A 25,092-nucleotide genomic window follows, 5' to 3' on the forward strand; every position below is an offset into this window, starting at 1 on the left:
AGCGCCCCGCCCACCGCAGCAGGCTTCTCAGCCGGTCCCGTGGTACGCCGGCCTACTCCATGCCGGTTAGCCGGGCCCCTGCCCCGGGCATTCTCGGCACCCGGCCTCAGCCACACTAGGCGTACTACACCGCGCCGCAGCCCTACGCGGCGCCCTATGGTCAGCAGCCGCCGCCAGGTGGGCCGCTGCTGCTGCCCCTGACGGCCGCGCCGCCTCTCCCGCCGACACCGTGGGACCCGGCCCTCCTGGCGGCTCTCCACAACGCTCCTTACCCGTCCAGCTACACCGGCGGCGGCGATCGGTACATGGACAGTGGCGCCACCGCTCATATGGCGGCATACCCCGGTAACCTCCACACCGCCCATCCTGTCCACACCTCCAACCGCATCACCGTCGGTGACGGCTCTTCCCTTCCTATCACTCATATTGGTCATACATATTTTCGGTCTAACTCCACTCCTATATCCATGTCTAATATTCTAGTTTCTCCTGAACTTATTAAAAATCTTGTTTCTGTTCGTTCTCTTACACGTGAAAATCCGGTTACCGTTGAATTTGACGAATGTGGTTTTTCTGTTAAGGACGCTCGCACGCGGATGGTGCTCCACCGATGTGACAGCCCCGATGAGCTCTACCCGGTTCACTCCGCCACCTCCACTACTTACGCCGCCCATGTCGCTCTCGCCACTGGAGTGGATCTTTGGCATGCTCGCTTGGGTCATCCTAATCCTGCGACCCTTCGCCACATACTTCGGAGTTTTTCTTTCACGTGTAATAAGAACGAGGATCACTCGTGTCATGCATGTCGCCTCGGCAAACATGCTCGTCTTACGTTTAGGGCTTCTTCTTTTGTTGCATCGTACCCGTTTGAGTTAATTCATAGTGATGTTTGGACATCTCCTGTTGCCAGTAATACGGGCTTTCTTTATTATCTTGTCATACTTGACGATTTTTTGCATTATGTGTGGACCTTCCCGTTGCGCCGCAAGTCGGATGTTGTATACACTCTCGCCGCTTTCTATTCTTATGTTCTCACGCAGTTTGGTCGTCCCATTCTTGCGTTGCATACAGATAACGGGAAGGAGTTTGACAACCTCGCAGTCCGTAATATTCTCACCACACATGGCACGATTTTTCGTCTCACTTGCCCGTACACCTCGCAGCAGAACGGTCGTGCTGAGCGCATCCTTCGCACTCTCAATGACTGTGTTAGGACTCTTCTCTTTCATGCCAATGTGCCTCCGCGCTTTTGGCCTGACGCTCTCGCCACCGCTTCTCTCCTCATCAACATCCGCCCATGTCGTACTCGCGGGAACTTTACACCTCATCATCTCCTCTTCGGTGCACCGCCCTCTTATGATGGGCTTCGCATCTTTGGCTGCCTTTGTACCCTAGCATCACCGCTACTGCACCTCATAAGCTTGCACCCCACTCCGTCGCCTGCATCTTTCTCAGCTACCCACCTAACGCCAAGGGCTATCGCTGCTATGATCCCGTCTCCCATCGGGTTTTCACCTCCCGACACGTTTACTTTGATGAGATGGTGTTTCCATTTCAGCAGCAGGTACCCCTTGTCGTCTCGTCACCGTCGGCCACCAGCGGCTCTTCGACGACTTTAGGCGGACGGTCCCGCCTGGCCCGTGGACCGCCTCCGGGCTTTGGCGGTCCTCGCGCCCTCACGCTGGTGCCCGCCCCCTCGGCCTCCTCGGCCGGCTTTGACGGTGCAGCCGTCGCCCCACCTTCACCCGCCGCCCCCGACTCAGGCGCCGCGGGATCGGACGCTGCAGGCTCGGCCGCCTCTTCCGCGGCCTCGACGCCAGCCACCTTGTCGGCCCTGATGCCGGCCCCCTCGCCGGCTACCTCGCCGGCCCCGACGCCGGCCCCTTCGCTAGCCCCGACGCTGGCTACCTCGTCGGCCCTGACGTCGGCCGCTTCGTCGGCCCCGACACCGGCTGCCTCGACGACGCCTCCTCCGCAGCTGTTCTTCAGCAGATTACTCTCCGGCTGCGTGACGAGTTTGCTATCAAGGACCTGGGTACTCTACATTATTTCCTTGGCATTGAGGTCGTTCGGCGTCCGGACGGTTTCTTTCTTCATCAGCAGAAGTATGCACATGAGCTTCTTGAGCGTGCTGGCATGCTCAACTGTCACCCTATTGCTACTCCTATTGACACGAAGGCCAAGGTCTCTGCTCTTGAGGGATCGCCTGCGTCGGATGCTCCTTTCTACCGGTCTATTGTCGGCGCTCTACAGTATTTGACTCTCACCAGACCGGATCTTCAGTATGTTGTTCAGCAGGTGTGTCTCCACATGCACGCCCCTCGTGACTCTCATTGGACTCTCGTGAAGCGAATCCTTTGCTACATCCGCTGCACGATGGCCCTCGGGTTGACACTCACGGCGTCTACTTCTCTGGAGATGGTGGCCTACTCCGATGCAGACTAGGCTGGCTGCCTTGATACTTGTCAGTCCACCTCTGGCTACTGCGTCTACCTCGGTCCTTCACTCGTCTCATGGTCGTCCAAGCGATAACCCACGGTTACACGCTCCAGCGCGGAGGCTGAGTACCGAGCTGTGTCCAACGCTGTCACCGAGTGCACCTGGCTACGACAGCTACTTCAGGAGCTGCATCACGACGTCTCCCAGGCTACGGTTGTCTACTGTAACAACGTTTCTGCGGTGTACCTCTCCGCCAACCCGGTTCATCATCGCCGGACTAAACACATCGAGATGGACATTCACTTTGTGCATGAGTAGGTGGCTCTTGGACGTATGCGGGTTCTCCATGTGCCGACCGCTCAGCAGTTCGCCGATGTGATGACGAAGGGACTGCCAACTTCTACCTTCGAGGACTTCCGTTCCAGTCTTTGCGTCACTGGCGCCGCTTCGACTGCGGGGGGTGTTGAGTATATTGTGTACGTGTATATTTGTGTGTAGGGCCCACCTCCTATTTCCTTTGTATAGTTGAGGTTGTGGCGCACCTCTGTACTTATATATACATGTCTGGTGCACTGATCAATACATCGAGATTGCACAGCCCATATCTTGTCCTTCTACACGAACGACACGGCCAGCACGCCGACGTCTGAGATGAAAATCTGGGCGCGCTCCCGGTCGTTGTAGATCGGGCTGTAGGGGTCGAAATGGCAGGCGAAGCGCGGGTACGGGCGGCCCCAGGTGTTGAGCGGCAGGTACATATACCACCCAAGGGTGAGCTGCACGACGATGAGCACCACATGGACGACGGGGTTGTCGTGGATATAGGGGGTGTACCACGGCAGCGCCTCTTTCGGCCTTGGGACGAACACCTCGTCACGCTCCAGCGACCCGGTGTTGGAGTAGTGGCGGCGGTGGCTGTGCTTCCACGAGAAGTAGGGGACGAGCAGCCATGAGTGGAGCACCAGGCCGACGATATCGTCGAGCAGCGGGTAGTCAGAGAAGGCGTGGTGGCCGCACTCATGCGCGATCACCCAGACGCCGAACATGATGCAGCCCTGCGCGACCCAGTAGAGCGGCCAGGCGCCCAGCTGAAGCATGCCTGGGAGGGCTGGGATCCAGACCAGCGCGGCGTACAGGAGCGCCGCGACGATGACGAGGTCATGGACCAAGTAGGAGGAGGACTTGACCAGGGAGCGCTGGAAGCAGTGAGGCGGGATTGCCATCTTGATCTGGCCCAGCGTAAACGGCGGCTTGTCCATCGGTGAGCGCTGGAAGGCCGTGCCGGCTCCCGTGCGGCCGAGCAGTTCCTGCTTCTCCCGCTCCTTCTCCGCCATCCTGCCTCCGGCACCCATGATGCTGCTGACAACAACCACCACCACTGGTGATCAGTCAGTGTCTATGAGGGCATATATATATATATATATATATATATATATATATATATATATATATATATATATATATATATATATATATATATATATATATATATATATATATCATTCATTTCAAGAACGATGATATTATGGGATGGAGGGAGTATGAATGAGGCTGCGCTATATCTGTCTTGCCACAAAAATAAGGAGTGTCTGTTTGACACTCAACAGGAATTCAATTGAGCTTCAGTCAAAGTTGCACCACAGACATTGTCAAAATAAAGAGTATGTTTGACGGGACCGGCTATAGCCGAGAAGACTGAATTTAATTTTAGGTTCAGTCACTTTTTTTCTGTACCACCCCACGTATTCATCTCAAAGCAAGCATATAAACAAGAATTAATTAAAGTGGTTAAAGGCGAATCAACCTGTGGTTGGATAGTTAGAGGGACTGTGGTATCCCCAGCCCACCAGGGTTTAAATCTTGGTGCTCGCATTTATTCCTGGATTTATTTCAGAATTTCCGGCGATGCGCTTTCAGTGGGAGGAGACGTTCCCGTCGACGACGAGGCGCTTACGGTGACTTCGTAAATCTCAAGATGATATGCCGGCTCAGTCTTTCGAAGGTGCCCATAGGGGTAGGGTGTGCGTATGTGCGTTCATAGGGGTGAGTGTATGCGCGTGTATATGAGCGCTTGTGTCTGTACTGATGTTCAAAAAAATAAAAAAAATAAAGTGGCTAAAGCTAGCCCACATCAGATGCGTTTCACATTGCACGTGTACACACATAAGCTTTGGATTTTCTTTGTTCTCCTTTTTATTGTTGCATCTGTTGAGAAAATACGTGGAGATGTCTTAGAACTATGATGGTCAATTTCACTTTCAGAAATATCTCGCCCCCGGTCCTTGATAAGTCTCATATCTATAATTTTTTATTACTTCATGCTACTATATTATCTGTTTTGGATGTCTTATATGTGTTAATATGTTATTTTATATTATTTTCGGAACTAACTTATTAACCAGAGCCCAGTGTTAGTTTTTGTTTTTTCTTGTTTTTAAATTTTACAGAAAAATACCAAACGGAGTCCAAACAGAATAAAACTTTATGATGATTTTTTTTGGACCAGAAGACACCTAAGTGACTTGGAGAGAGGGTCAGAAGAGTCCCAAGGGCGCGCCCGGGGGGGGGGCGCCCTGAGGGCTTGTGGGCCCCTCGGGTGTCCTCCAACCCTAATTTCAGCTCTAAAAATTTCCAAATATTCCCCAAACATTAGAAGTATCCACGAAAATACCTTTCCGCCACCGTAAGCCTCTGTTCCCGTGAGATCCCATCTTGGGGACTTTTCCGGCACCCTGCCGGAGGGGGATTCACGGAGGGCCTCTACATCAACCTTGCTGCCCTTTCGATCAAGCGTGAGTAGTTTACCACAGACCTACGGGTCCATAGCTAGTAGCTACATGGTTTCTTCTCTCTCTTTGCTCTTCAATACAATGTCCTCCTCGATGTTCTTGGAGATCTACCCGATGTAATACCTTTTTGCGGTGTGTTTGTCGATATCCGATGAATTGTGGATTTTTGATCAGTTTATCTATGAATATTATTTGAGTCTTCTCTGAACTTTTTTATACGTGATTAAGATATCTTTGTATTTCTCTTCGAACTATCGGTTTGGTTTGGCTAACTAGATTGGTTTTTCTTAGTGCTTAGCTTTGGGTTCAATCTTGCGGTGTCCTCAACCAGTGACAGAAGGGGTAGCGAGGCATGTATTGTATTGTTGCCATCAAGGATAAAAAGATGGGATTTATGTTGTATTCCTTCAGTTTATCCCTCTACATCATGTCATCTTACTTAAAGTGTTACTCTGTTCTTTTGAACTTAGTACTCTAGATGCATGCTGAATAGCGGTCGATGTGTACAGTAATAATAGTAGATGCAGAATCGTTTCGGTCTACTTGTCACGGACGTGATGCCTATATTCATGATCATTGTCTTAGATATCGTGATAACTATGTGCTTTTCTATCAATTGCTCAACAGTAATTTGTTTACCCACGTATGTTTTCTTTCAAGAGAGAAGTCTCTAGTGAAACCTATGGCCCCTGGGTCTATTTTTCATCATATATTTTCAGATCTATAAACCAAATAACCCAAAAATACCTTGCTGTAGTTTATTTATATTTACTTTAGTTTGCTCTTTTATTTATCTTTTAAACCTATATCTATCAGATCTCACTCTTGTTCGTGGCCGTGAAGGGATTGACAACCTCTTTTTCGCGTTGTGTGCAAGTGTTTGTTAATTTGTGCAGGTGCAAATATTGGGGACTTGCTTGTGCCTCCTACTGGATTGATACCTTGGTTCTTAACTGAGTGAAATACTTATCTCTACTTTGCTGTATCACCCTTTCCTCTTCAAGGGAAAAATCAACGCAAGCTTAAGAAGTAACAGGAAGAATTTTTGGCGCCATTGCCGGGGAGGTTCTACATCAAGCTTACCAAGTACCCATCATAAAATCTCATCTCTTACACTTATATTATTTGCCATTTGCCTCTCGTTTTCCTCTTCCTCCCTTCTAAAATGTTTTCAGAAAAACACAAAAATATTTGCCTTTTTATTCGCCCTTCTTTCGTTCGTCTTTTCGTTTGCTTGTGTGCTAGATTGCTTGCTTTGTCACGATGTCACAAGAAAATATCAAATTATGTGATTTTTCCAACACTAATAATAGTGATTTTAGTAGTACTCCTATGGCTCCCGCCACTAGTGCGGAATCTTATGAAATTAATGCCGCTTTGTTGAATATTGTTTTGAAAGATCAATTTTCCGGTTTTCCTAGTGAAGATGTCGCATCTCATCTAAATACTTTTGTTGAGTTGTGTGATATGCAAAAGAAAAAAGATGTCGATAATGATATTGTTAAATTTAAGCTATTTCCATTCTCACTACGAGATCGTGCTAAAACTTGGTTTTCATTTTTGCCTAAAAATAGTATTGATTCATGGAATAAGTGTAAAGATGCTTTTATTTCCAAGTATTTTCCTCCCGCTAAGATCATCTCCCCTAGGAACGATATAATGAATTCTAAGCAACTTGATCATGAACATGCTGCACAATCATGGGAGAGGATGAAATTGATGATAAGAAGTTTCCCTACTCATGGTTTAAGTTTATGGATGATCATACAAAAAATTTAAGCCGGATTGAATTTTGCATCTAGAAATCTTTTAGATTCCGCCGCGGGAGGTACTTTTATAGAAATTACAGTAGCAGAAGCTACTAAACTCCTAGATAATATTATGGCAAATTACTCTCAATGGTATACTGAAAGATCTTTCAATAGTAAAAAAGTGCATGCAATTGAAGAAATTAATACTTTGAGTGGAAAGATGGATAAACTTATTAAATTGTTTGCTAGTAAGAGTGCTCTTATTGATCCTAATGATATGCCTTTGTCCACTTTGATTGAGAATAATAATGAATCTATGGATGTGAATTTTGTTGGTAGGAACAATTTTGGTAATAACGCATATAGAGGTAATTTCAACCCTAGGATGTTTCCTAGTAATTCCTCTAATAATTATGGTAATTCCTACAACAATTCTTATGGAAATTATAATAAAATACCTACTGATATTGAGAATAATATTAAAGATTTCATTAATTCTTAAAAGATTTTCAGTGTTATGGTAGAAGAAAAATTGCTTAAGATTGATGATTTGGCTAGGAACGTTGATAAGATTTCTCTTGAGATTGATTATTTAAAAATTAGATCTAAGCCACCCAAGATTGATATTAATGAGTCTCTAAAAGCTATTAGAATTTCTATGGATAAATGTAAAGAAAGAACCGCTAGGATGCGTGCTAAGCGAGATTGGTTTGTAAAAGCGTATTCTTCTATTTCTTGTGATAATAATGATGAAGATCTTAAAGTAATTGGTGTGACTCCTATTGAATCTTTGTTTTATAATATAAATCTTGATAAAATGGGACTAGTGATGAGTCAACTTTAGCTAGAAGGCATCCCAATAATTTGGAGTTTAAAGATCTTAAAGAAAAATTGACAAAAGTGGGATTGGAGAGGTCAAAACTTTAGGTAGCAATGAACCCACTCTTTTGGATTTCAAGGACTTTAATTATGATGATTGTTCTTTGATAGATTGTATTTCCTTGTTTAAATCCATGTTAAATGCACCTCATGCTTATAATCAAAATAAAGCTTTTACTGAACATATCATTGATGCTATGATGAAATCTTTTGAAGAAAAACTTGAGTTGGAAGTTTCTATCCCTAGAAAGCTTTATGATGAGTGGGAACTTACTATTGAGATTAACATTAAAGATTACGAGTGCAATGATTTGTGTGATTTGGATGCTAGCGTTTCCATGATTTCAAAAACTTTATGTGATGTGCTAGGTTTCCATAAATTGGATGATTGTTCTTTGAATTTGCATCTAGAGGATTCCACTATTAAGAAACCTACGTGAAGGGTTAATGATGTTCTTATTGTTGTAAATAGGAATTATGTGCCCGTAGATTTTATTGTGCTTGATATAGATTGCAATCCTACATGTCCTATTATTCTTGGTAAACCTTTCCTTAGAACGATTGGTGCAATTATTGATATGAAAGAAGGAAACATTAGATTTCAATTTCCGTTAAGGAAGGACATGGAACACTTCCCAAGAAAGAAAATTAAGTTTCAATATGAATCTATTATGAGGGCTACTTATGGTTTGCATACGAAAGATGATAATACCTAGGTCTATGTTTTATGCCTAGCTAGGGGCGTAAAACAATATCGCTTGTTGGGAGGCAACCCAATTTTTATTACCCATTTTTTATTGTTGTGTTTTTGTTTTTGCTACTATTCTTCAATAAATACACATTATTACCTTTGTAGTAATTGTGTTTTAGTGTTTTAATTAGTGTTTGAGCCAAGTAAGACCTTTGGGATGGTCTATGGTGATGGTTGATTTGGTCTTGCTGAAAAACAGAAACTTTTGCGTTCAGTAGCAGGATTTCTAAAATTCACAGAATCGTGATAAAATCCTGATTTTTCTACACAAGATTGATATGCAAATTTCCTAGGTTGTCCTAAGTTTCAGAATTTTTGGAGTTACAGAAGTATACGAAGTTTCCATATTACTACAGACTATTTTGTTTTTGACAGATTTTGTTTTCTATGTGCTGTTGCTTATTTTGATGAATCTATGGGTAGTATGGGGAGTATGAACCAATGAACCATGGAGAGGTTGGAATAAAGTAGATATAACACCAATATAACTTGAGAATGAGTTCACAACAGTACCAAAAGTGGTGATTTATTTTATTATACTAACGGAGCTTACGAGTTTTCTGTTGAGTTTTGTGTTGTGAAGTTGGTAAAGATTTGATGGACAACGGAATAAGGAGGAGCAAGAGCCTAAGCTTGGGGATGCCCAAGGCACCCCAAGGTAATATTCAAGTACAACCAAGCATCTAAGCTTCGGGATGCCCCGGATGGGATCCCCTCTTTCATCTTCGATGCATCGGTGAATTTACTTGAGGCTATATTTTTATTCACCACATGATATGTGTTTTGCTTGGAGCGTCTTGTATGATATGATTCTTTGCTTTTTAGTTTACCACAATTATATTTGTTGTACACACCTTTTGAGAGGGACACACATTAATCATGAATTTATTAGAATACTCTATGTGCTTCACTTATATCTCTTGAGCTAGGTAGTTTGCTCTAGTGCTTCACTTATATCTTTTTAGAGCACGGTGGTGGCTTTATTTTATAGAAATTGATGAACTCTCATGCTTCACTTGCATTATTTTGAGAGTCTTTAAACAGCATGGTAATTTGTTTAGGTTATGAATTTAGTCCTAATATGATGGGCATCCAAGAGAGATATAATAAAAACTTTCATATAAAGTGCATTGAATACTATGAGAAGTTTGATTCCTTATGATTGTTTTGAGATATAAAGATGTTGATATTAGAGTCATGCTAGTGAGTAATTGCGGATTAGTAGAAATACTTGTGTTAAAGTTGTGATTCCCGTAGCATGCACATATGGTGAACCGTTATGTGATGAAATCAGAGCATGATTTATTATTTGATTGTCATCCTTTGTGTGGAGGTCGGGAGCGCGCGATGCTTAACTCCTACCAACCTCTCCCCTAGGAGCATGCGCGTAGTACTTTGTTTTGATGGCTAATATTTTTTTGCAATAAGTATATGAGTTCTTTATGACTAATGTTGAGTCCATGGGTCACCCTTCCACCATTTCTAGCCTCTCTAGTACCGTGCAACTTTCGCCGGTGCATTAAACCCACTATATACCCTTCCTCAAAACGGCCACTGTACTTACCTATTATGGCATTTCCATGGTCGTTCCGAGATATATTGCCATGCAACTTCCACCGTTCCGTTTATTATGACACATAGCATCATTGTCATATTGCTTTCCATGATCATGTAGTTGGCATAGTATTTGTGGCAAGGCTATCGTTCATATTTTTTATACATTTCACTCTTGATCATAGCACATCCCGGTACACCGCCAGAGGCATTCATATAGAGTCATCTTTTGTTCTAATATCGAGTTTTAATTCTTGAGTTGTAAGTAAATAAAAGTGTGATGATCATCATTATTAGAGCACTGTCCCATGTGAGGAAAGGATCATGGAAGCTATGATTCCCTCACAAGTTGGGATTAGTCTCCGGACTTTATAAAAAATAAAAGAGGCCACAGAAGCCCAAATAAAAAAATAGGCCTAGAAGCCCAAACAAAAAATGAGAGAAATGAGAGAAGGGACAATGTTTATCGTTTTTCCACACTTGTGCTTCAAAGTAGCACCATGATCTTCATTATAGAGAGCCTCCTATTTTGTCACTTTCATATACTAGTGGGAATTTTTCATTATATAACTTGGCTTGTATATTCCAATGATGGGCTTCCTCAATTGCTCTAGGTCTTCGTGAGCAAGCAAGTTGGATGCACAACCACTTAGTTTTTTTTTGAGCTTTCATACACTTATAGCTCTAGTGCATCCGTTGCATGGCAATCCCTACTCACTAGCATCGATATCAATTGATGGGCATCTCCATAGCCCATTAATTTTCCTAGTTGATGTGAGACTTTCTCCTTCTTTTTGTCTTCTCCACAACCACCATATTCTATTCCACCTATAGTGCTATATTCATGGCTCACGCTCATGTATTGCGTGAAAGTTGAAAAAGTTTGAGAACACTAAAAGTATGAAACAATTTCTTGACTAACACCGGGGTTGTGCATGATGAAATACTTTGTGTGATGAAGATGGAGCATAGTCAGACTATATGATTTTGTAGGAATAACTTTCTTTAGCCATGTTATTTTGAGAAGACATGATTTCTTTATTAGTATGCTTGAAGTATTGTTGTTTTTATGTCAATATTAAACTTTTGTTTTGAATCTTATGGATCTAAATATTCATGCCACAATAAAGAAAGTTGCATTGAGAAATAAATTAGGTAGCGTTCCACATCAAAAAATCTGTTTTTATCATTTACCTACTCGAGGACAAGCAGGAATTAAGCTTGGGAATGCTTGATACGTCTCCAACATATCTATAATTTTTGATTGTTCCATGCTATTATATTATCTATTTTGGATGTCTTATATGCATTAATATGTTATTTTATATTATTTTTGGGACTAACTTATTAACCAAGAGCCTAGAGCCAGTTTCTGTTTTTTCCCTTGTTTTTGAGTTTTACGGAAAAGGATATCAAAAAAGTCCAAACGATATAAAACTTTACGATGATTTTTCTTGGACCAGAAGACACCTACTTGACTTAGAGAGAGGGCCAGAAGAGTCCCGAGAAGGCCACAAGCCTCGAGGGCGTGCCCTAGGGGGGCACCCTGACGGCTTGTGGGCCCCTCTGGTGTCCTTCAACCCTAATTCCACATCTATAAATTCCCAAATATTCCCTAAACATCATAAGAATCCACGAAAATACTTTTTTCCACTGCCGCAAGCCTCTGTTCCCGTGAGATCCCATCTTGTGGACTTTTCCGGCACCCTACCGGAGGGGGATTCGATCACGGAGGGCCTCTACATCAACCTTGTTGCGCTTCCGATGAAGCGTGAGTAGTTTACCATAGACCTATGGGTCCATAGCTAGTAGCTAGATGGCTTCTTCTCTCTCTTTGATCTTCAATACAATGTTCTCCTCGATGTTCTTGGAGATCTATCTGATGTAATACCTTTTGTGGTGTGTTTGTCCAGGTCCGATGAATTGTGGATTTATGATCAGTTTATCTATGAATATTATTTGAGTCTTCTCGGAACTCTTTTATGCATGGTTAAGATATCTTTGTATTTCTCTTTGAACTATCAATTTGGTTTGGCCAACTCCAATCTAGTTTGGTTAAGATAAACCCCTCGCTATCGGTTTGGTTTGGCCAACTATAGGTGCTTAGTTTTGTGTTCAATCTTGGAGTGTCCTCATCTAGTGACAGAAGGGGTAGCGAGGCACGTATTGTACTGTTGCCATCAAGGATAAAAAGTTGGGTTTATATCATATTGCTTGAGTTTATCCCTCTATATCCTGGCATCTTACTTAAAGCATTACTCTGTTCTTATGAACTTAATACTCTAGATGCATGCTGGATAGCGGTCGATGTTTGGAGCAAGATTGTCAGAATCGCGATTCTGTTATACGATTCTACGGCTTCACGATCCAAAATAACCCCTCTGATTCTATGATTTTAGTTCATAGAATCTACATTTTTACGATCTTGATAGTGAAGATTCTATGATTTGCGATCCTACCATCAGAGCTCCGATCCAATTCAAAATCGCGATTCTGACAACCTTGGTTTGGAGTAATAGTAGTAGATGCAGAATCGTTTCGGTCTACTTGTCATGACATGATGCTTATATTCATGATCATTGCCTTAGATATCGTCATAACTATGCGCTTTTCTATCAATTGATCGATAGTAATTTGTTTACTCGCCATATGTTTTCTTTCAAGAGAGAAGTCTCTGGTGAAACCTATGCCCCCCGGGTCTATTTTCCATCATATATTTTCAGATCTATAAATCAAAAAACCCAAAAATACCTTGCTGCAATTTATTTATATTTACTTTAGTTTGCTCTTTTATTTATCTTTTAAACCTATCTCTATCAGATCTCACTCTTGTTCGTGACCGTGAAGGGATTGACAACCCCTTTCTCGCATTGTGTGCAAGTGTTTATTAGTTTGTGCAGGTGCATATATTGGGGACTTGCTTGTGCCTCCTACTGGATTGATACCTTGGTTCTTAACTGAGAGAAATACTTATCTCTACTTTGCTGCATCACCATTTCCTTTTCAAGGGAAAAATCAACACAAGCTCAAGAAGTAGCAATCCCACGCTCACCGCCTCTCGGTTTCTTTCTCTTTCCGCTGCACCTTCCTCTCCCCTATCCCGTTCCAATTTTCATCCAAAAAATTGCCAGCATTGTCACCTCCTCCTCTGCACTTCATCCCCACTGTACCTCCTCCCCTCCTCTACCTTCTATCCTTGGTTACGATGGGGTAGGCCACCTTCGCCTTCAGTGCGGCCCTCAGAAGTACCTCCTTCCCCAACCCTAGCTATCTTGATCTCAAGCGCGGCGGCAGCAACCGTTGAGGCGGGCCATGCACCACCAAGAGAACCGCAACACCGCTACGCATGTGCCCTCACAAGTGACCCCTGACCATCAGCCAACGCCATCGAGGTCATCAACGCTCCACCTAATGTGTAGCCACACAATAGCAAGGAAGGCGACGAGCACACACGTGGTCTGGTAGGTTAGCCTCCGGACTGCAGGACATGAGGACATCGGGCTCAAGGATGATGCAAGCTGGGTGGACGTGCTCCTCGCCCTGCTGGTGGTTCTCTTCCCATGGTCCAAGGCAGCAACACCTATTTCTGACCAACAGCCGACAGTGGACAAGCTCGCAGCCATGTTGTGCTCTAGCTTCACGCTGCCCTTCTCCACCTTTCATGGTGCCACTGTTGGCATCGGCTTCGGTTGGGCCCTTACTTCGCCTAGCTGCCACTAACAATTCTACCATGCCTGTTTACCCCGACCGCGTGAAACGTTTTCATTACAAACTGGTAGGTGTTTTTTGGGCACCATGGTATCAAGTTGTTCACGCGGCCAAAGTAGTTCCAAGAAGATGGTATAGGCACAATTTTTATTCAATTTTTTATGTAATATTAATTGTCTTAATTCAGACTAAATGGATATTAGTTATTAACTATGAGTTCATACGCTAGCCACAAGAATTTACTGGAACCTGACTTGTGTCTTCTCATTTTATTTTTGTGATTTATTTGTAGCAGATATAAGGAGGAACATTCAGCTGAACTGAAGTGACGAGTGGCAAAGAACATCCTGACAACCTTCGATTTCATGTGACGACCCTTCTTCGTTCATCCATTCACTGCTATCATTTTGGTTTTTTGTTTTTGTATTAAACTCAAATATATTTTTTACATTTCCTTGACTACTTATACCGTATCGGATATATGGAGAGAAAGTTCATATGCTCAGCAGCTATTTAGATCGTTTGCCACATTTTACTTTGCCCTCATTTTATTTGGTTCGGATTACCATGGGCACATCTTGCTTCATTCACTAATACAATTTTCATCTTTTGCAGGATGGGATACTATCCATACAATGTGATCTTTAAAATGTGTACTAGTAGAACGCCCGTGCGTTGCTACGGGCTTTTAAAATATTTACTCATCGGAATACCAGTTGGGAATAAATGTTGCCATAAACATTTATCGTAATTCCAGCCGGTTTGCTTTATTTTGAGTGCGTCGTTGTTGTGGGATATCATCACTTGCACATCTTTTTGTTGTATAAAACATGGTGAATTTTTGTCCCCTTCCAATGACGTCGCCCCAAAAACCCTCTGAATGTTTTTTTAACCCCGACATAATCCATCTTCATCTCTCATATTCTACCAAATTAAATATATGTAGAAATATACCTTTTGAGTATTATATCATGTGCAACATACATACAAAGAAGAACAATTATTTGCATGCACCTCTTTTGGTTGTGTAAAACTCGTTGAATTCTTATCCCCCTTCATCATCGTTACATCAGGGTCTTTGTCAGTTGACATCTCCGAAGCACAATCAAATCCATCAGTTTTTATGACCTACAAAGGTATTCTAATATAAACAAAGATTAGAATAATTTTTTTATGATGGTGGTATGGAAAATATATATTCTATGGACAAATGCTAGAAATGAGCAGTTTCTAGTAGATTGAGTGGCATCCCAATTTTAATAATTTTAGGCTCACCTCTAAATCACATGTTGATGGTTATTCTCATGAAAATATCTACTATTTAGGGTATGTGGTATATTGCCCATAAAAAACTATGTTACATTTCTTCACGAGCAAAGAACGGATTTCCCCTTTATACAGTGATAGTCGGTCATCTCTAATTTCTTGGATATTTTTAAGTAATTTATTGAGAAAATATTTTATGCTATTCTAAATATATAGTGTACAGGTATAAATAAAGCTTTATTTTTTTGATATTCCCATTATACCCCTCCTATACGACTTGGTGTCCTCTCCCGCACGACCGCACTCTATCCACTCCCTCTCCGCACCACTCACTCTCTTGTTCCCCTCCCTCTCTAGATACATAGACTTCACCGGCGTCGCTCACTCTCCTCTCTCCGCCCTCGCCCCCACAACCAACAGAATCGGCGACCTCATATCCCACCCCTCCACCCTTTCATCCCTCCCCTCTTCTCACCAAAATTAGTGAGGGGGGGGGGGGGTCGAGAGACCAGACGGTTGCCTGATCCGCCCACAAACCGACGAACAACATCACGCCAAGGTCACCGACGCCGTCATGAAATGACAGGCTTCTTCCACCTCGACAGACTTGCTCACACACCAAGATATGCGAGGGGGGCTTCTACTTCTTCCTCGCTCATCACCCCTTTGGCCAAACCATGGATCAACCTTCCTCTACTCTGACCCATGCCATGGACCAAGCTCATTTCCCTCCTCAATGTCATCTCTTCACCCCTTTCCTCGTGTGGCATGTTGCACCGCTAACCCTCACCTTATCTCCCTCCCTTTCCTCCCATATCGAGACATGCATGTGTTTCTGCTAGGCCGCTTCACCTCACCGCCGCCTTCATCTTCTTATACAATGTCGTATCCGCCGCCTTCTGCCAGCTGTAGAAGAAGCGTGTTCGATTCTTGAACCTACAAAATATAAAATGCTGAGGTCAATAAGTATGATTTTCTCTTGTCCCTAGTACTATATTTTTATACATGCTTATTGCATAACCAACCTGTGTGTCGTAGTGTACTGTGGACTTGCTGAGCTGCTCAACCTTGAGCTTGTCAGTTTGGCAGAGCACGTTCTTCGTCTTAACCTCCATCTGCAGCTCAGCATCGCGGATGGCGACAACCTTGGTGGCCTCAACCTCGGAGACCTTGGCCTGCTAGTCCCAGCCTTCCCCTTCAATCCTTCATGGCAAGGTCGGTCATTGAGGCGGCGTTGTCGGCCTTCCTACTGTTTTCAAACACCCACACCTCCGCCTTGACCTTGGCCTTCTCCTTGAGCGCCTCGCCCTGCTGCCGCACAAAGAGCACCTTGTTCTCGGCGTCCACCTTGGCGGCGTTCTGGCACGTGAGGCCATCCCACTCCACAAACATCCACCTTGGCCCTGCTCGCTGCCTCATGTTGTGTCTTCTCGCTGAGGTAGGAGAAGTACTCATGCCCCGGCACGTCCACCAGCTGCTTCACGGTGGCATTGTAGATGAAGAGGCCGAATTGGTCCAGCTCCTTCTGCACGTTGCTGAACACCTCCTGCTTGAACTTTTTGGTGCAGGTGAAGATCTCGTCCATGGTCAGCTGCGCCACCAGCATCCGGGTCTCACCCTCGATCAGCCCTTTAGCCCTTCACCATGTCGTGCCCGTGGCTCCTACCGTACGAGTGCAACAGCGCGATCAACTTCACGTGGAGTAGGAGCTTCGCTTCGACGGTGGGCAGGGTTGGACGTACCGCTCATGGCTCAATCGGTGTTTGACACGCTTGGTCCTGGCTTGTTAGAGAAAATGGACGATCTGGTCTGCTAAAATCGGCCTAGAAAATTGTCGGTCCGATCCAGTCTGGTGTTCAACCGGTCCGACCAAGATGACTGAGAAAAAATGTCACTATCGCCGCCATTCGTTCTTAGCATGCCGACCGGCAGCCCCCGGGTAAACTACCATGTCCCCAAGCTTCCCCTCTCCTTCTTTTCTCTCCTCCCCATCAACCATAGCCTCTCGCCGCCCCTGTCGTGCATGCACCACTGACGATCTCAAGTTCTCAACTTGGCGCTGGCAGCGTTCTAGCTATGGGTTTCGCTACCATGGCAGCGACCGTTTTAGCACAGCACACATGCAAGCCATCAACTGGGGAAACGGTCGATTGGATGTGAACTTCTGATCGTGCGAGAATCGCTCAGCCGTGATTTCCACGTGAGATTTAATAGCCTCCGCCTATAATCACGCACCATGATCCTACGCTGTTGTTTTCTTTGTTGAAGCATATGTTCAGGTCCACCTTCCGCCACGTGATTCTCTCTCTCCCATTGCTCTCTCCGTAACAACCTTTCCTTATCGTCTGCGTCTTTATCGCGAGTAAAGGATTAGCAAGGTCAGCTCAGGACTTAGTTGGGTTACTGGCCGCACCTGCCTGTGTATATCTTGTATAAATGTATACCTCTATAACTGAATATGACTGCTTTCAGTCGTGTTGGTGTGTTCACTTTCTGCACTTCTATTCAGTCGAACAGGAAATAGGAAGTACAAGAGAAACATGGCTTGATCCGAAAATCACAGCACCATTTGACAACAAACCGAACGTCATGTTTTTTTTCATGGTTAATCCGCTAATTATGGCAAGGCCCGAACATAAAAAAAACATGGGCTCGTGAAGAAAGCTGCTACGGAAGGTTCATGGCTAACAGCCGTGCACTTTCCGCGGCACATCACCGACCTCATCGCTGGCGCTCCCGCATGTCCACTACCTCGCCACAGCACCCGCACACGCAGCCCACCTCGCTGCTGCCCCAGCACGTTGACGTCGGTGGTGGTTGGCCGGTCCAAATGGTGGCTCGATGAGGGACCGAACCAACCCGGACCGTGTCGCCTTGGTAGCGTCGCCGAGTTCCAGGGTGGTCACCCGGGGACCGATGCTGAAGACAACGGGCAGCACGAAGGGCAGCTTCTTGGAGCTCTACCAATACCCACGCCTTCTTCACCAGCATTAAGTCCTCGATGCCCCAACCGGTGATGGCCAGGTACTACGACGCGTACGCGGCGATGAAGCTCGCCGTTGACTGTTTTGCCCGGCTGTACCATTAGGTTTTCTTTCCTTCTTACCTACGTAGGACATAGGAGTGTTGACCGATCAAAGGAAATAAATAGAACCTGTTAGTACATATAGCAAAAATGCTCGTGCGATGCAATGGACCTATCAAACTTGTTTTACGTGATCTCTGTTGTATGTTCTTTCTCTATTCCAAAATTCCACTCACGCGAGTAAGAAGTATTTCACTGTCTTATGCAAGTAGTTCAGTGCATACATATGCTACTCGTTCGTAATTGCAACCTCAACAGAGTAAAAAAAAATCGGTTCGGTGCATGGATGGATTGATGGGAACACACTGTCTAATGAAAAGGATAAGAATCACATTGGCATGCATAGGTGATTTGAAATTTTAAAAATATAGCATCTACATCTGCGCATCATGAGGAACAATTCCAGAGAAAAAAATTCATCCAGTCAAGTGTATCTTTGGATATTTCATTATCCACTTAGGCCATATTAGTATTACTTCCCACGTGGTGCACATCATCCTGATGCATGGGTGTGCCTCGGCCCTTACATTGCAAATGTTATTATTGCAGGAAGAGCACACATTCATAAGCTAACGGTTCCACAATGCGTTCTTGCTGATAGTAATTGAACCAAATGAAACGATGGACAAGCAGATTGATTAAGGAACTCTAGGTAATACTTCATGCCGTAAGCATTGGCTCAAAAAGTTAATTTGTAAGTAACAAAAAAAGGCCTAGAAGAATAGTTCTACCTAAATAAAGTTTACTGCTGCACATGAGCAGATCCACACGAAGCAGAGGGGAGGTGGAGCAGGCCGGTAACCAGGGGAAGGAGCAGAGTAGGAGAAGATTTACACCGCCGTCTCCACTGGATATGGTGTCTCTGCCGCATCTGTGGAGGCGCCGCGGCTCCGCCTCGGATGGTGCTCGTGGCTATGGTGAAGAGGAGGGGCGACGCATGGGCAAAGAGGCAGGCGGTACTCGTGGCCAAAATAGTGGGTCATTCGAGCTGCGGGAGGGAGGAGGGGATCGCCGGGAGGCGGCGAGATCGGTGGGCGGCGGCGGCAGCGTCCAGGTAGGGAAGTCGAGGTAGGGCGCTGTGTTTTTTTAGGGGAATTGCTTGTGAAAATAACGTGCCACGACGATGTAGCGAGCGGATCCCCTTAAAAAAGACGTAGCGAGTGGATTTCCTTAAAACTGGTAGGAATGGACACGATTGACGACGTTGATAAATAGTGGTGAATGTTGGCCTAATTTACTATCATCATGCATGGAAACGAATCATCAAGAAAAAGAATACTTCCTATTACTACGCTCATAGGAAGCTTCCTAATCTCTGCTACCAAACAGTTTCTGCCCAAACAAGGAAGGAAAGTTATGGACCTGATTCGGAAGGAAACAAACGTTATGAAGATTATATAATTTAGATTTGATCTTTAGAAATTGATTGTGATTGATTCTTTTACATAAAGACATTACTAAATAATTTGTGTTAGTATGGAAAGTTCTGATCCGTTCAGTTTTTTCGGTGTGTGAGAGGGTGAAGCGAAAATAAACCGATGAAGTGGGGGGAGGGGACGAAAAAACCAGTGAAGGTGGGAGGAGGTACCAAAAAAAACCATGGTAAGTGGGACGAAAAAAAACCTGAAAGTGAGACTACCAACTACTCCATTAGAAGTAAAGACTAGAGCATTTTTTGTTTGGTTCGAAGGAAGCTTCATTTTGTACAACTTTTGGTTGTACCAGAGAATTTTCAAACTGTGACTATTTTGTTAGGAACATTTTTGACTGGATCGTTTAAGATATATAGCTAAGCGTTTGTAACCATGTGTTTTTTGATACCTTTCGGTATTTATCTATTTTAAATTAGCTTGCAACTGCCATCTCGCTTACCCACTATCATCATTTTTTTTCATAAAAAAAACTATGCAGCCACGTACACCTGCTTCACGAAGGGCGCAGCGTGCCACCGCGCCTTCTGCTTGCTAGTGCAAATTAAAAAGCTGGTAGGCCGTGACGCAAGAGCCACACATGCAGACAACACACGCACGTAAACATGTCCACATGCGTGCAGAACATGCACCACAGACATGACGTTCTCATCATCAACCTTTTGGCTGTGGGATGGAGCAAAATTAACACTAAAAGTAAAACAAAACTAAAAAAATCTTTTTAAGGAGAAACGAATTAAGAGCATTGATATTACCTCAAAGAGGAAAGACAATGAAAAAAGGGGCGACTACGTGTTAGCAGTGGCCTGCCTAGCGGGTGTGCCCGGAATTTTGGAAAATAAAATTTTTTCCTATGTAAAAATTAGCTGATTTTCAAGGCCACGCCCTCTATTTTATTTTTATGTCCGCCACCACATGTGAGATGTCTAAAAAATTTCGGTGTTCAATCAGATAGATCTCCACGATTCGATCTGGATCCAAAGGCCTAGCTGGCCTGTTCTTCCACCCTTTTTCTCCCCTTATATGAAAACTAAATTAAATAACCAAAAAATAAAAAGGAAAATAATATTATGCAACTATGTGTAACATAATAGAACATAGAAACTTATCCTTTCTATAGCCTTCTATCGCCCTATACTTATATACTAAAAGAAAAGTAAAGAAAATCAATAAAATGAAACTATCCCCATCTCTACAGTTTCTAAGCTCCCAAGAATTACAACGTTGTGGTTGATCAAGGCTTCTAGCCGCGCTCGTGGGCCCACCTGTAAGTGGATATGGGCTTTAGTCGGTTTGACCACACGTCGGTTCTCTTCTCTTTTTTCAGCCTATCCACTAGCCGCTCCCTGAATCCCAAATCCCCTTCTGCATCCGCCTTCCACAGTGTTGCCGCCTCCGCCACCGCGCCCGCCTCCACTTTGATGCCGCGCCACACCCAGTTCCGCGTCCACCTTCGCTCCTCCCCGCGCCCTCCCCTCTGCGCCGTTGTGCCAATCGCTGAGCCTCGCCTCTACCGGTCTATGGTGCTAGCGCCGGGGATCCGTTCCGTGCGGCGCTTGTTCAACTCGGCTCGGCGTTCGCAAAGATTCTTGCTTAGCCTCCTCTGCAGCGCCACTAACCCACCACCACGCTACCCGACTCATCTCTCACTCTCCACGGCAAGGCAATGGCCGGCGGCATCAACTTAAGGGGCATATAGAGCAGGCAGCGCGGGAAGTTTTCATGGCCCTTATGGCGGCGACCAGGGAGTTCGAACTAGCGATGTGCTTCATCGTGAAGTGGGAAGGTCATCAATTCCAAAGCATTGATACACTCAATTTGGTGGTAGTGCTCTCCACGCCTCATCTACAGACCAACCCAACGACCACCATGGCGAGCTTGGAACCCCTTCCTGCTTTTGTCTACATAATTATCTTCCTAATTTGCTCAAAGGTATATGTATCGTGGACCTCAGAAGCAGTTCTAAGATTCTTAATGTTATGGTGTGAATGGCATAATGAACAACTCAAGATGCAGATCATTATTTTACAATCACTACTATTATAACCTCCATCTTCATGCGGGGTATGTTGCATATCCGCTAATATAAGGTCATTGCTCTATTGTTTTTGGGTTACCTATCTATTTTTTTAGTTTTGCATTCTGAAAGATCATGGATGTCGCCTAGAGGGGGGTGAATAGGCGCTTTAAAATAATTACGGTTTAGGCTTGAACAAATGCAGAATAAACCTACCAGTTAATTTATCAAGCACAAAACCTACAACAACTAGGCTCACCTATGTGCACCAACAACTTATGGATATATGACATGAAACAATATGGCTATCACAAAGTAAAGTGCATAAGTAAAGGGCTCGGGTAAGAGATAACCGAGGCACGCGGAGACGATGATGTATCCTGAAGTTCACACCCTTGCAGATGCTAATCTCCGTTTGGAGCGGTGTGGAGGCACAATGCTCTCCAAGAAGCCACTAGGGCCACCGTAATCTCCTCACGCCCTCGCACAATGCAAGATGCTGTGATTCCACTAAGGGACCCTTGAGGGCGGTCACCAAACCCGTACAAATGGCAACCCTTGGGGGCGGTCACCGAACCCGTACGCTTTGGCAACCCTTGGGGACGGTCACCGGAACCCGTCAAATTGCTCGGCGTGATCTCCACAACCTAATTGAAGACCCCGACACTTGTTCGAAGCTTTACACCACAATGATTAAGCTCCGAACACCACCAACCGTCTAGGGCGCCCAAGCACCAAGAGGAACAAGCTCAAGGGTACCAAGAACCCCAAGAGTAATTAATAAGCTTCTCAACTTGTAACTTCCACGTATCACCGTGGAGAACTCAAACCGATGCACCAAATGCAGTGGCAAGGGCACACGGAGTGCCCAAGTCCTTCTCTCCCAAATCCCACCAAAGCAACTAATGCTAGGGAGGAAAGTGAGAGGAAGAACAAGAAGGAGAAGACCAAGAACTCCAAGATCTACATCCAAGGGGTTCCACTCACATAGAGGAGAAAGTGATTGGTGGAAATGTGGATCTAGATCTCCTCTCTATTTTCCCCAAAAACTAGCAAGAAACCATGGAGGGATTGAGATATAGCCATCTCGAAGAAGGTCAATAGTGGGGGAAGAACATGAGCTCAAAGGATAGGCTCCAATGGGGAAGAAGATCCCCTTTTATAGGTCCCCATGAATCTGCCCCTTATGTGCAAAAAACAGTAGCACCGATACAACCGGTGTAAGTACCGGTACAACCGGTCAAAGAAGAGATAAAAGCTACATGTAGGAAAAGCACTAAGAGGTACAACCGCCCGTGGCACCGATAGTACCGGTTAAAAATGAACTAACCGGTAAAATCGGCCAACAACCGCCCAAGAACCTCTCCAAAACAGAAACTAGTCGGGTGGTGGAGCGGTACATGGCCGGCACAACCATTGGACTAACTCTGGAGCGGTAAACAGCCCCAAACACCGGTAGTACCGGTCAGCCAGTACAACTGGTGTAAGAAGCGGTACAACCGGTCTAAGTAAAACAGGTAAGATCAAAACAGCCATAACTTTCACATACGAGCTCCGAATTCGACGAAATCAAGTTTGTTGGAAAGCTATTGACAAGAGCAAACGCAATCTTGATAGAAAGCAAGAAATAGCAATTGAGAAAATATCCAAAATAAAATGGTGAGAACCCTTTCTCAAATAAGACAGGCAAAAACTCCAACATCAAAAACACAAAAGAAGATGCATATGAAACCAGTTTTCGGTGAACTAGAGCATGTCATGAAGATAACCACATGCTCTAAAACCTCACAAAGAGAAAATCCAAACAAGAACCACGAAATATGATGATTCCAAGAATGCAATGGTTGGAGCTCTCACCGAACAATACGATCAAGCTACTCACTCGAGAGCCCCCCTTGATAGGACGGCTATCAATCCTATAATCCGGTCTTCCAACTAACACCATGAGACTGGTAAAATAGAAAACCTATCAAGGACAAACCTTTGCCTTGCACATAGTCCACTTGATCTAGATGATGACGGTCTTGACTCCCTCAAGTTGGACCACATTTCTTAATTGCATTGGCTCGAAGAAGACTAGATGATTGCTCCCCCATATTCCACTATGGGTGAGCCACTCCTCGGCACATCTTCAAAAGTCCATTGCCACTACAATGGACGGCAAGCTTCAAGGATGATCTCTTCGTGATGCTCCACTTGAACTTGCACACCCCAATCTTGATGACGATCACCACTTGATGTTATCCTCCATGGGTTGTATGAGATCTTCCTCATACCATCGGATCACTTGATCCCTCTCGGTACATCTTGTACGCTTTGCGTGTTGATCAACTTGATTCACTCTTGACTTAGTCTTGATCAACCCAGAAACTTTCCAACTCTCTTCATTTGGATGATCTCTGGAAGGTAAACATGAATGATCACACATCTTCTTCTTCAAGACATGCTTGCAATAAGCTCAACACTCACATGACCAATCTTTGGATAATTCCTTAATAGCACCTTGGTCAACTCATAAACTCCTTGAAACCAACACATGGACTTCAAGAAACGCCTATGGACAAATCCTTTAAATCTAACTCAATGTAACCATTAGTCCATAGAGAATGTCATCAATTACCAAAACCACACATGGGGGCACAACATGTCATTTCAATCTCCCCTGTTTTGGTAACTGATGACAATCGCTTTCAAGAGAGTTTATATAAGGAATTATGCATCAACATGCAATGCAACAACCAATGATGCATGTGTAAGAGATGCAAATGATTAGGAACAAAACCAAAGCAAGAAGAAATAACTCTGTAAAGTTCTCCACAAAACTCTCTGAAACTTCTCCCCCATTGGCATCGATTGCCAAAATGGATGAAAAGCTTAGAAGGCCAATATAAATTGTGTTCCTCCATAAATTGTGTATTTCTCAACAAGAGAGTGGAATTCCATACACATATCCAAAGTTAAATACTTGGAGGAAGACAAACTATATTGAGGCACAAAGATTGCTAAAGAAAGATATGCCACAAAGATAAATCAAAGAGAGACACAAGCAATCAGGCAATCAAAGGATACCAATTGAAGCAAGCAAACAAAATATACCAATTGAACCAACTAGACAAAAGATCCTATGAGCCACATGAATAAAAGATATTATGATATGAGCATAGGAGTGTTCTAAAGAAACTAGAGAAGCTCCCCATGATTTGTGCACAAATAAGAATATTTGTATTTGAATACAATGGGCACAAAATAGGATCGTCACTCCCCCAAAATCAATAGAAACTCACAACAAGTGCAAGTGAGCATATATGAAACAAAGCCTAGCACTTGAAACAAACACATGGTTGAGCAACATGTAAAAGAGGCAACTTAAAAATAGGCTCAACCAAGATGAGCGTGCGAGTCATGGCAAAGCACTTGAAAAGA

General features: G+C 44.3%; 1 protein-coding gene and 1 pseudogene across 1 annotated transcript in view; both read right to left on the reverse strand.

Annotated features, from left to right (window-relative positions):
- Nucleotides 1–13,826, reverse strand: part of LOC119326524 (fatty acid desaturase DES2-like) — a 16,176-nt gene extending 2,350 nt beyond the window's left edge. The window contains exons 1-3 of the mRNA XM_037600159.1: nt 13,615–13,826; nt 13,216–13,311; nt 3,060–3,798 (exon numbers count right to left, since the gene is read on the reverse strand). Coding sequence (XP_037456056.1) covers nt 3,060–3,798; nt 13,216–13,311; nt 13,615–13,826 — 1,047 coding nt within the window. The remainder of the gene's footprint in view (nt 1–3,059; nt 3,799–13,215; nt 13,312–13,614) is intronic.
- A 2,159-nt stretch (nt 13,827–15,985) lies between these two features.
- LOC119321265 overlaps nt 15,986–25,092 on the reverse strand; it is a 27,427-nt pseudogene continuing 18,320 nt past the window's right edge.

Source organism: Triticum dicoccoides, chromosome 6B (genome assembly GCF_002162155.2).
Source record: "Triticum dicoccoides isolate Atlit2015 ecotype Zavitan chromosome 6B, WEW_v2.0, whole genome shotgun sequence".
Taxonomy (NCBI): domain Eukaryota; kingdom Viridiplantae; phylum Streptophyta; class Magnoliopsida; order Poales; family Poaceae; genus Triticum; species Triticum dicoccoides.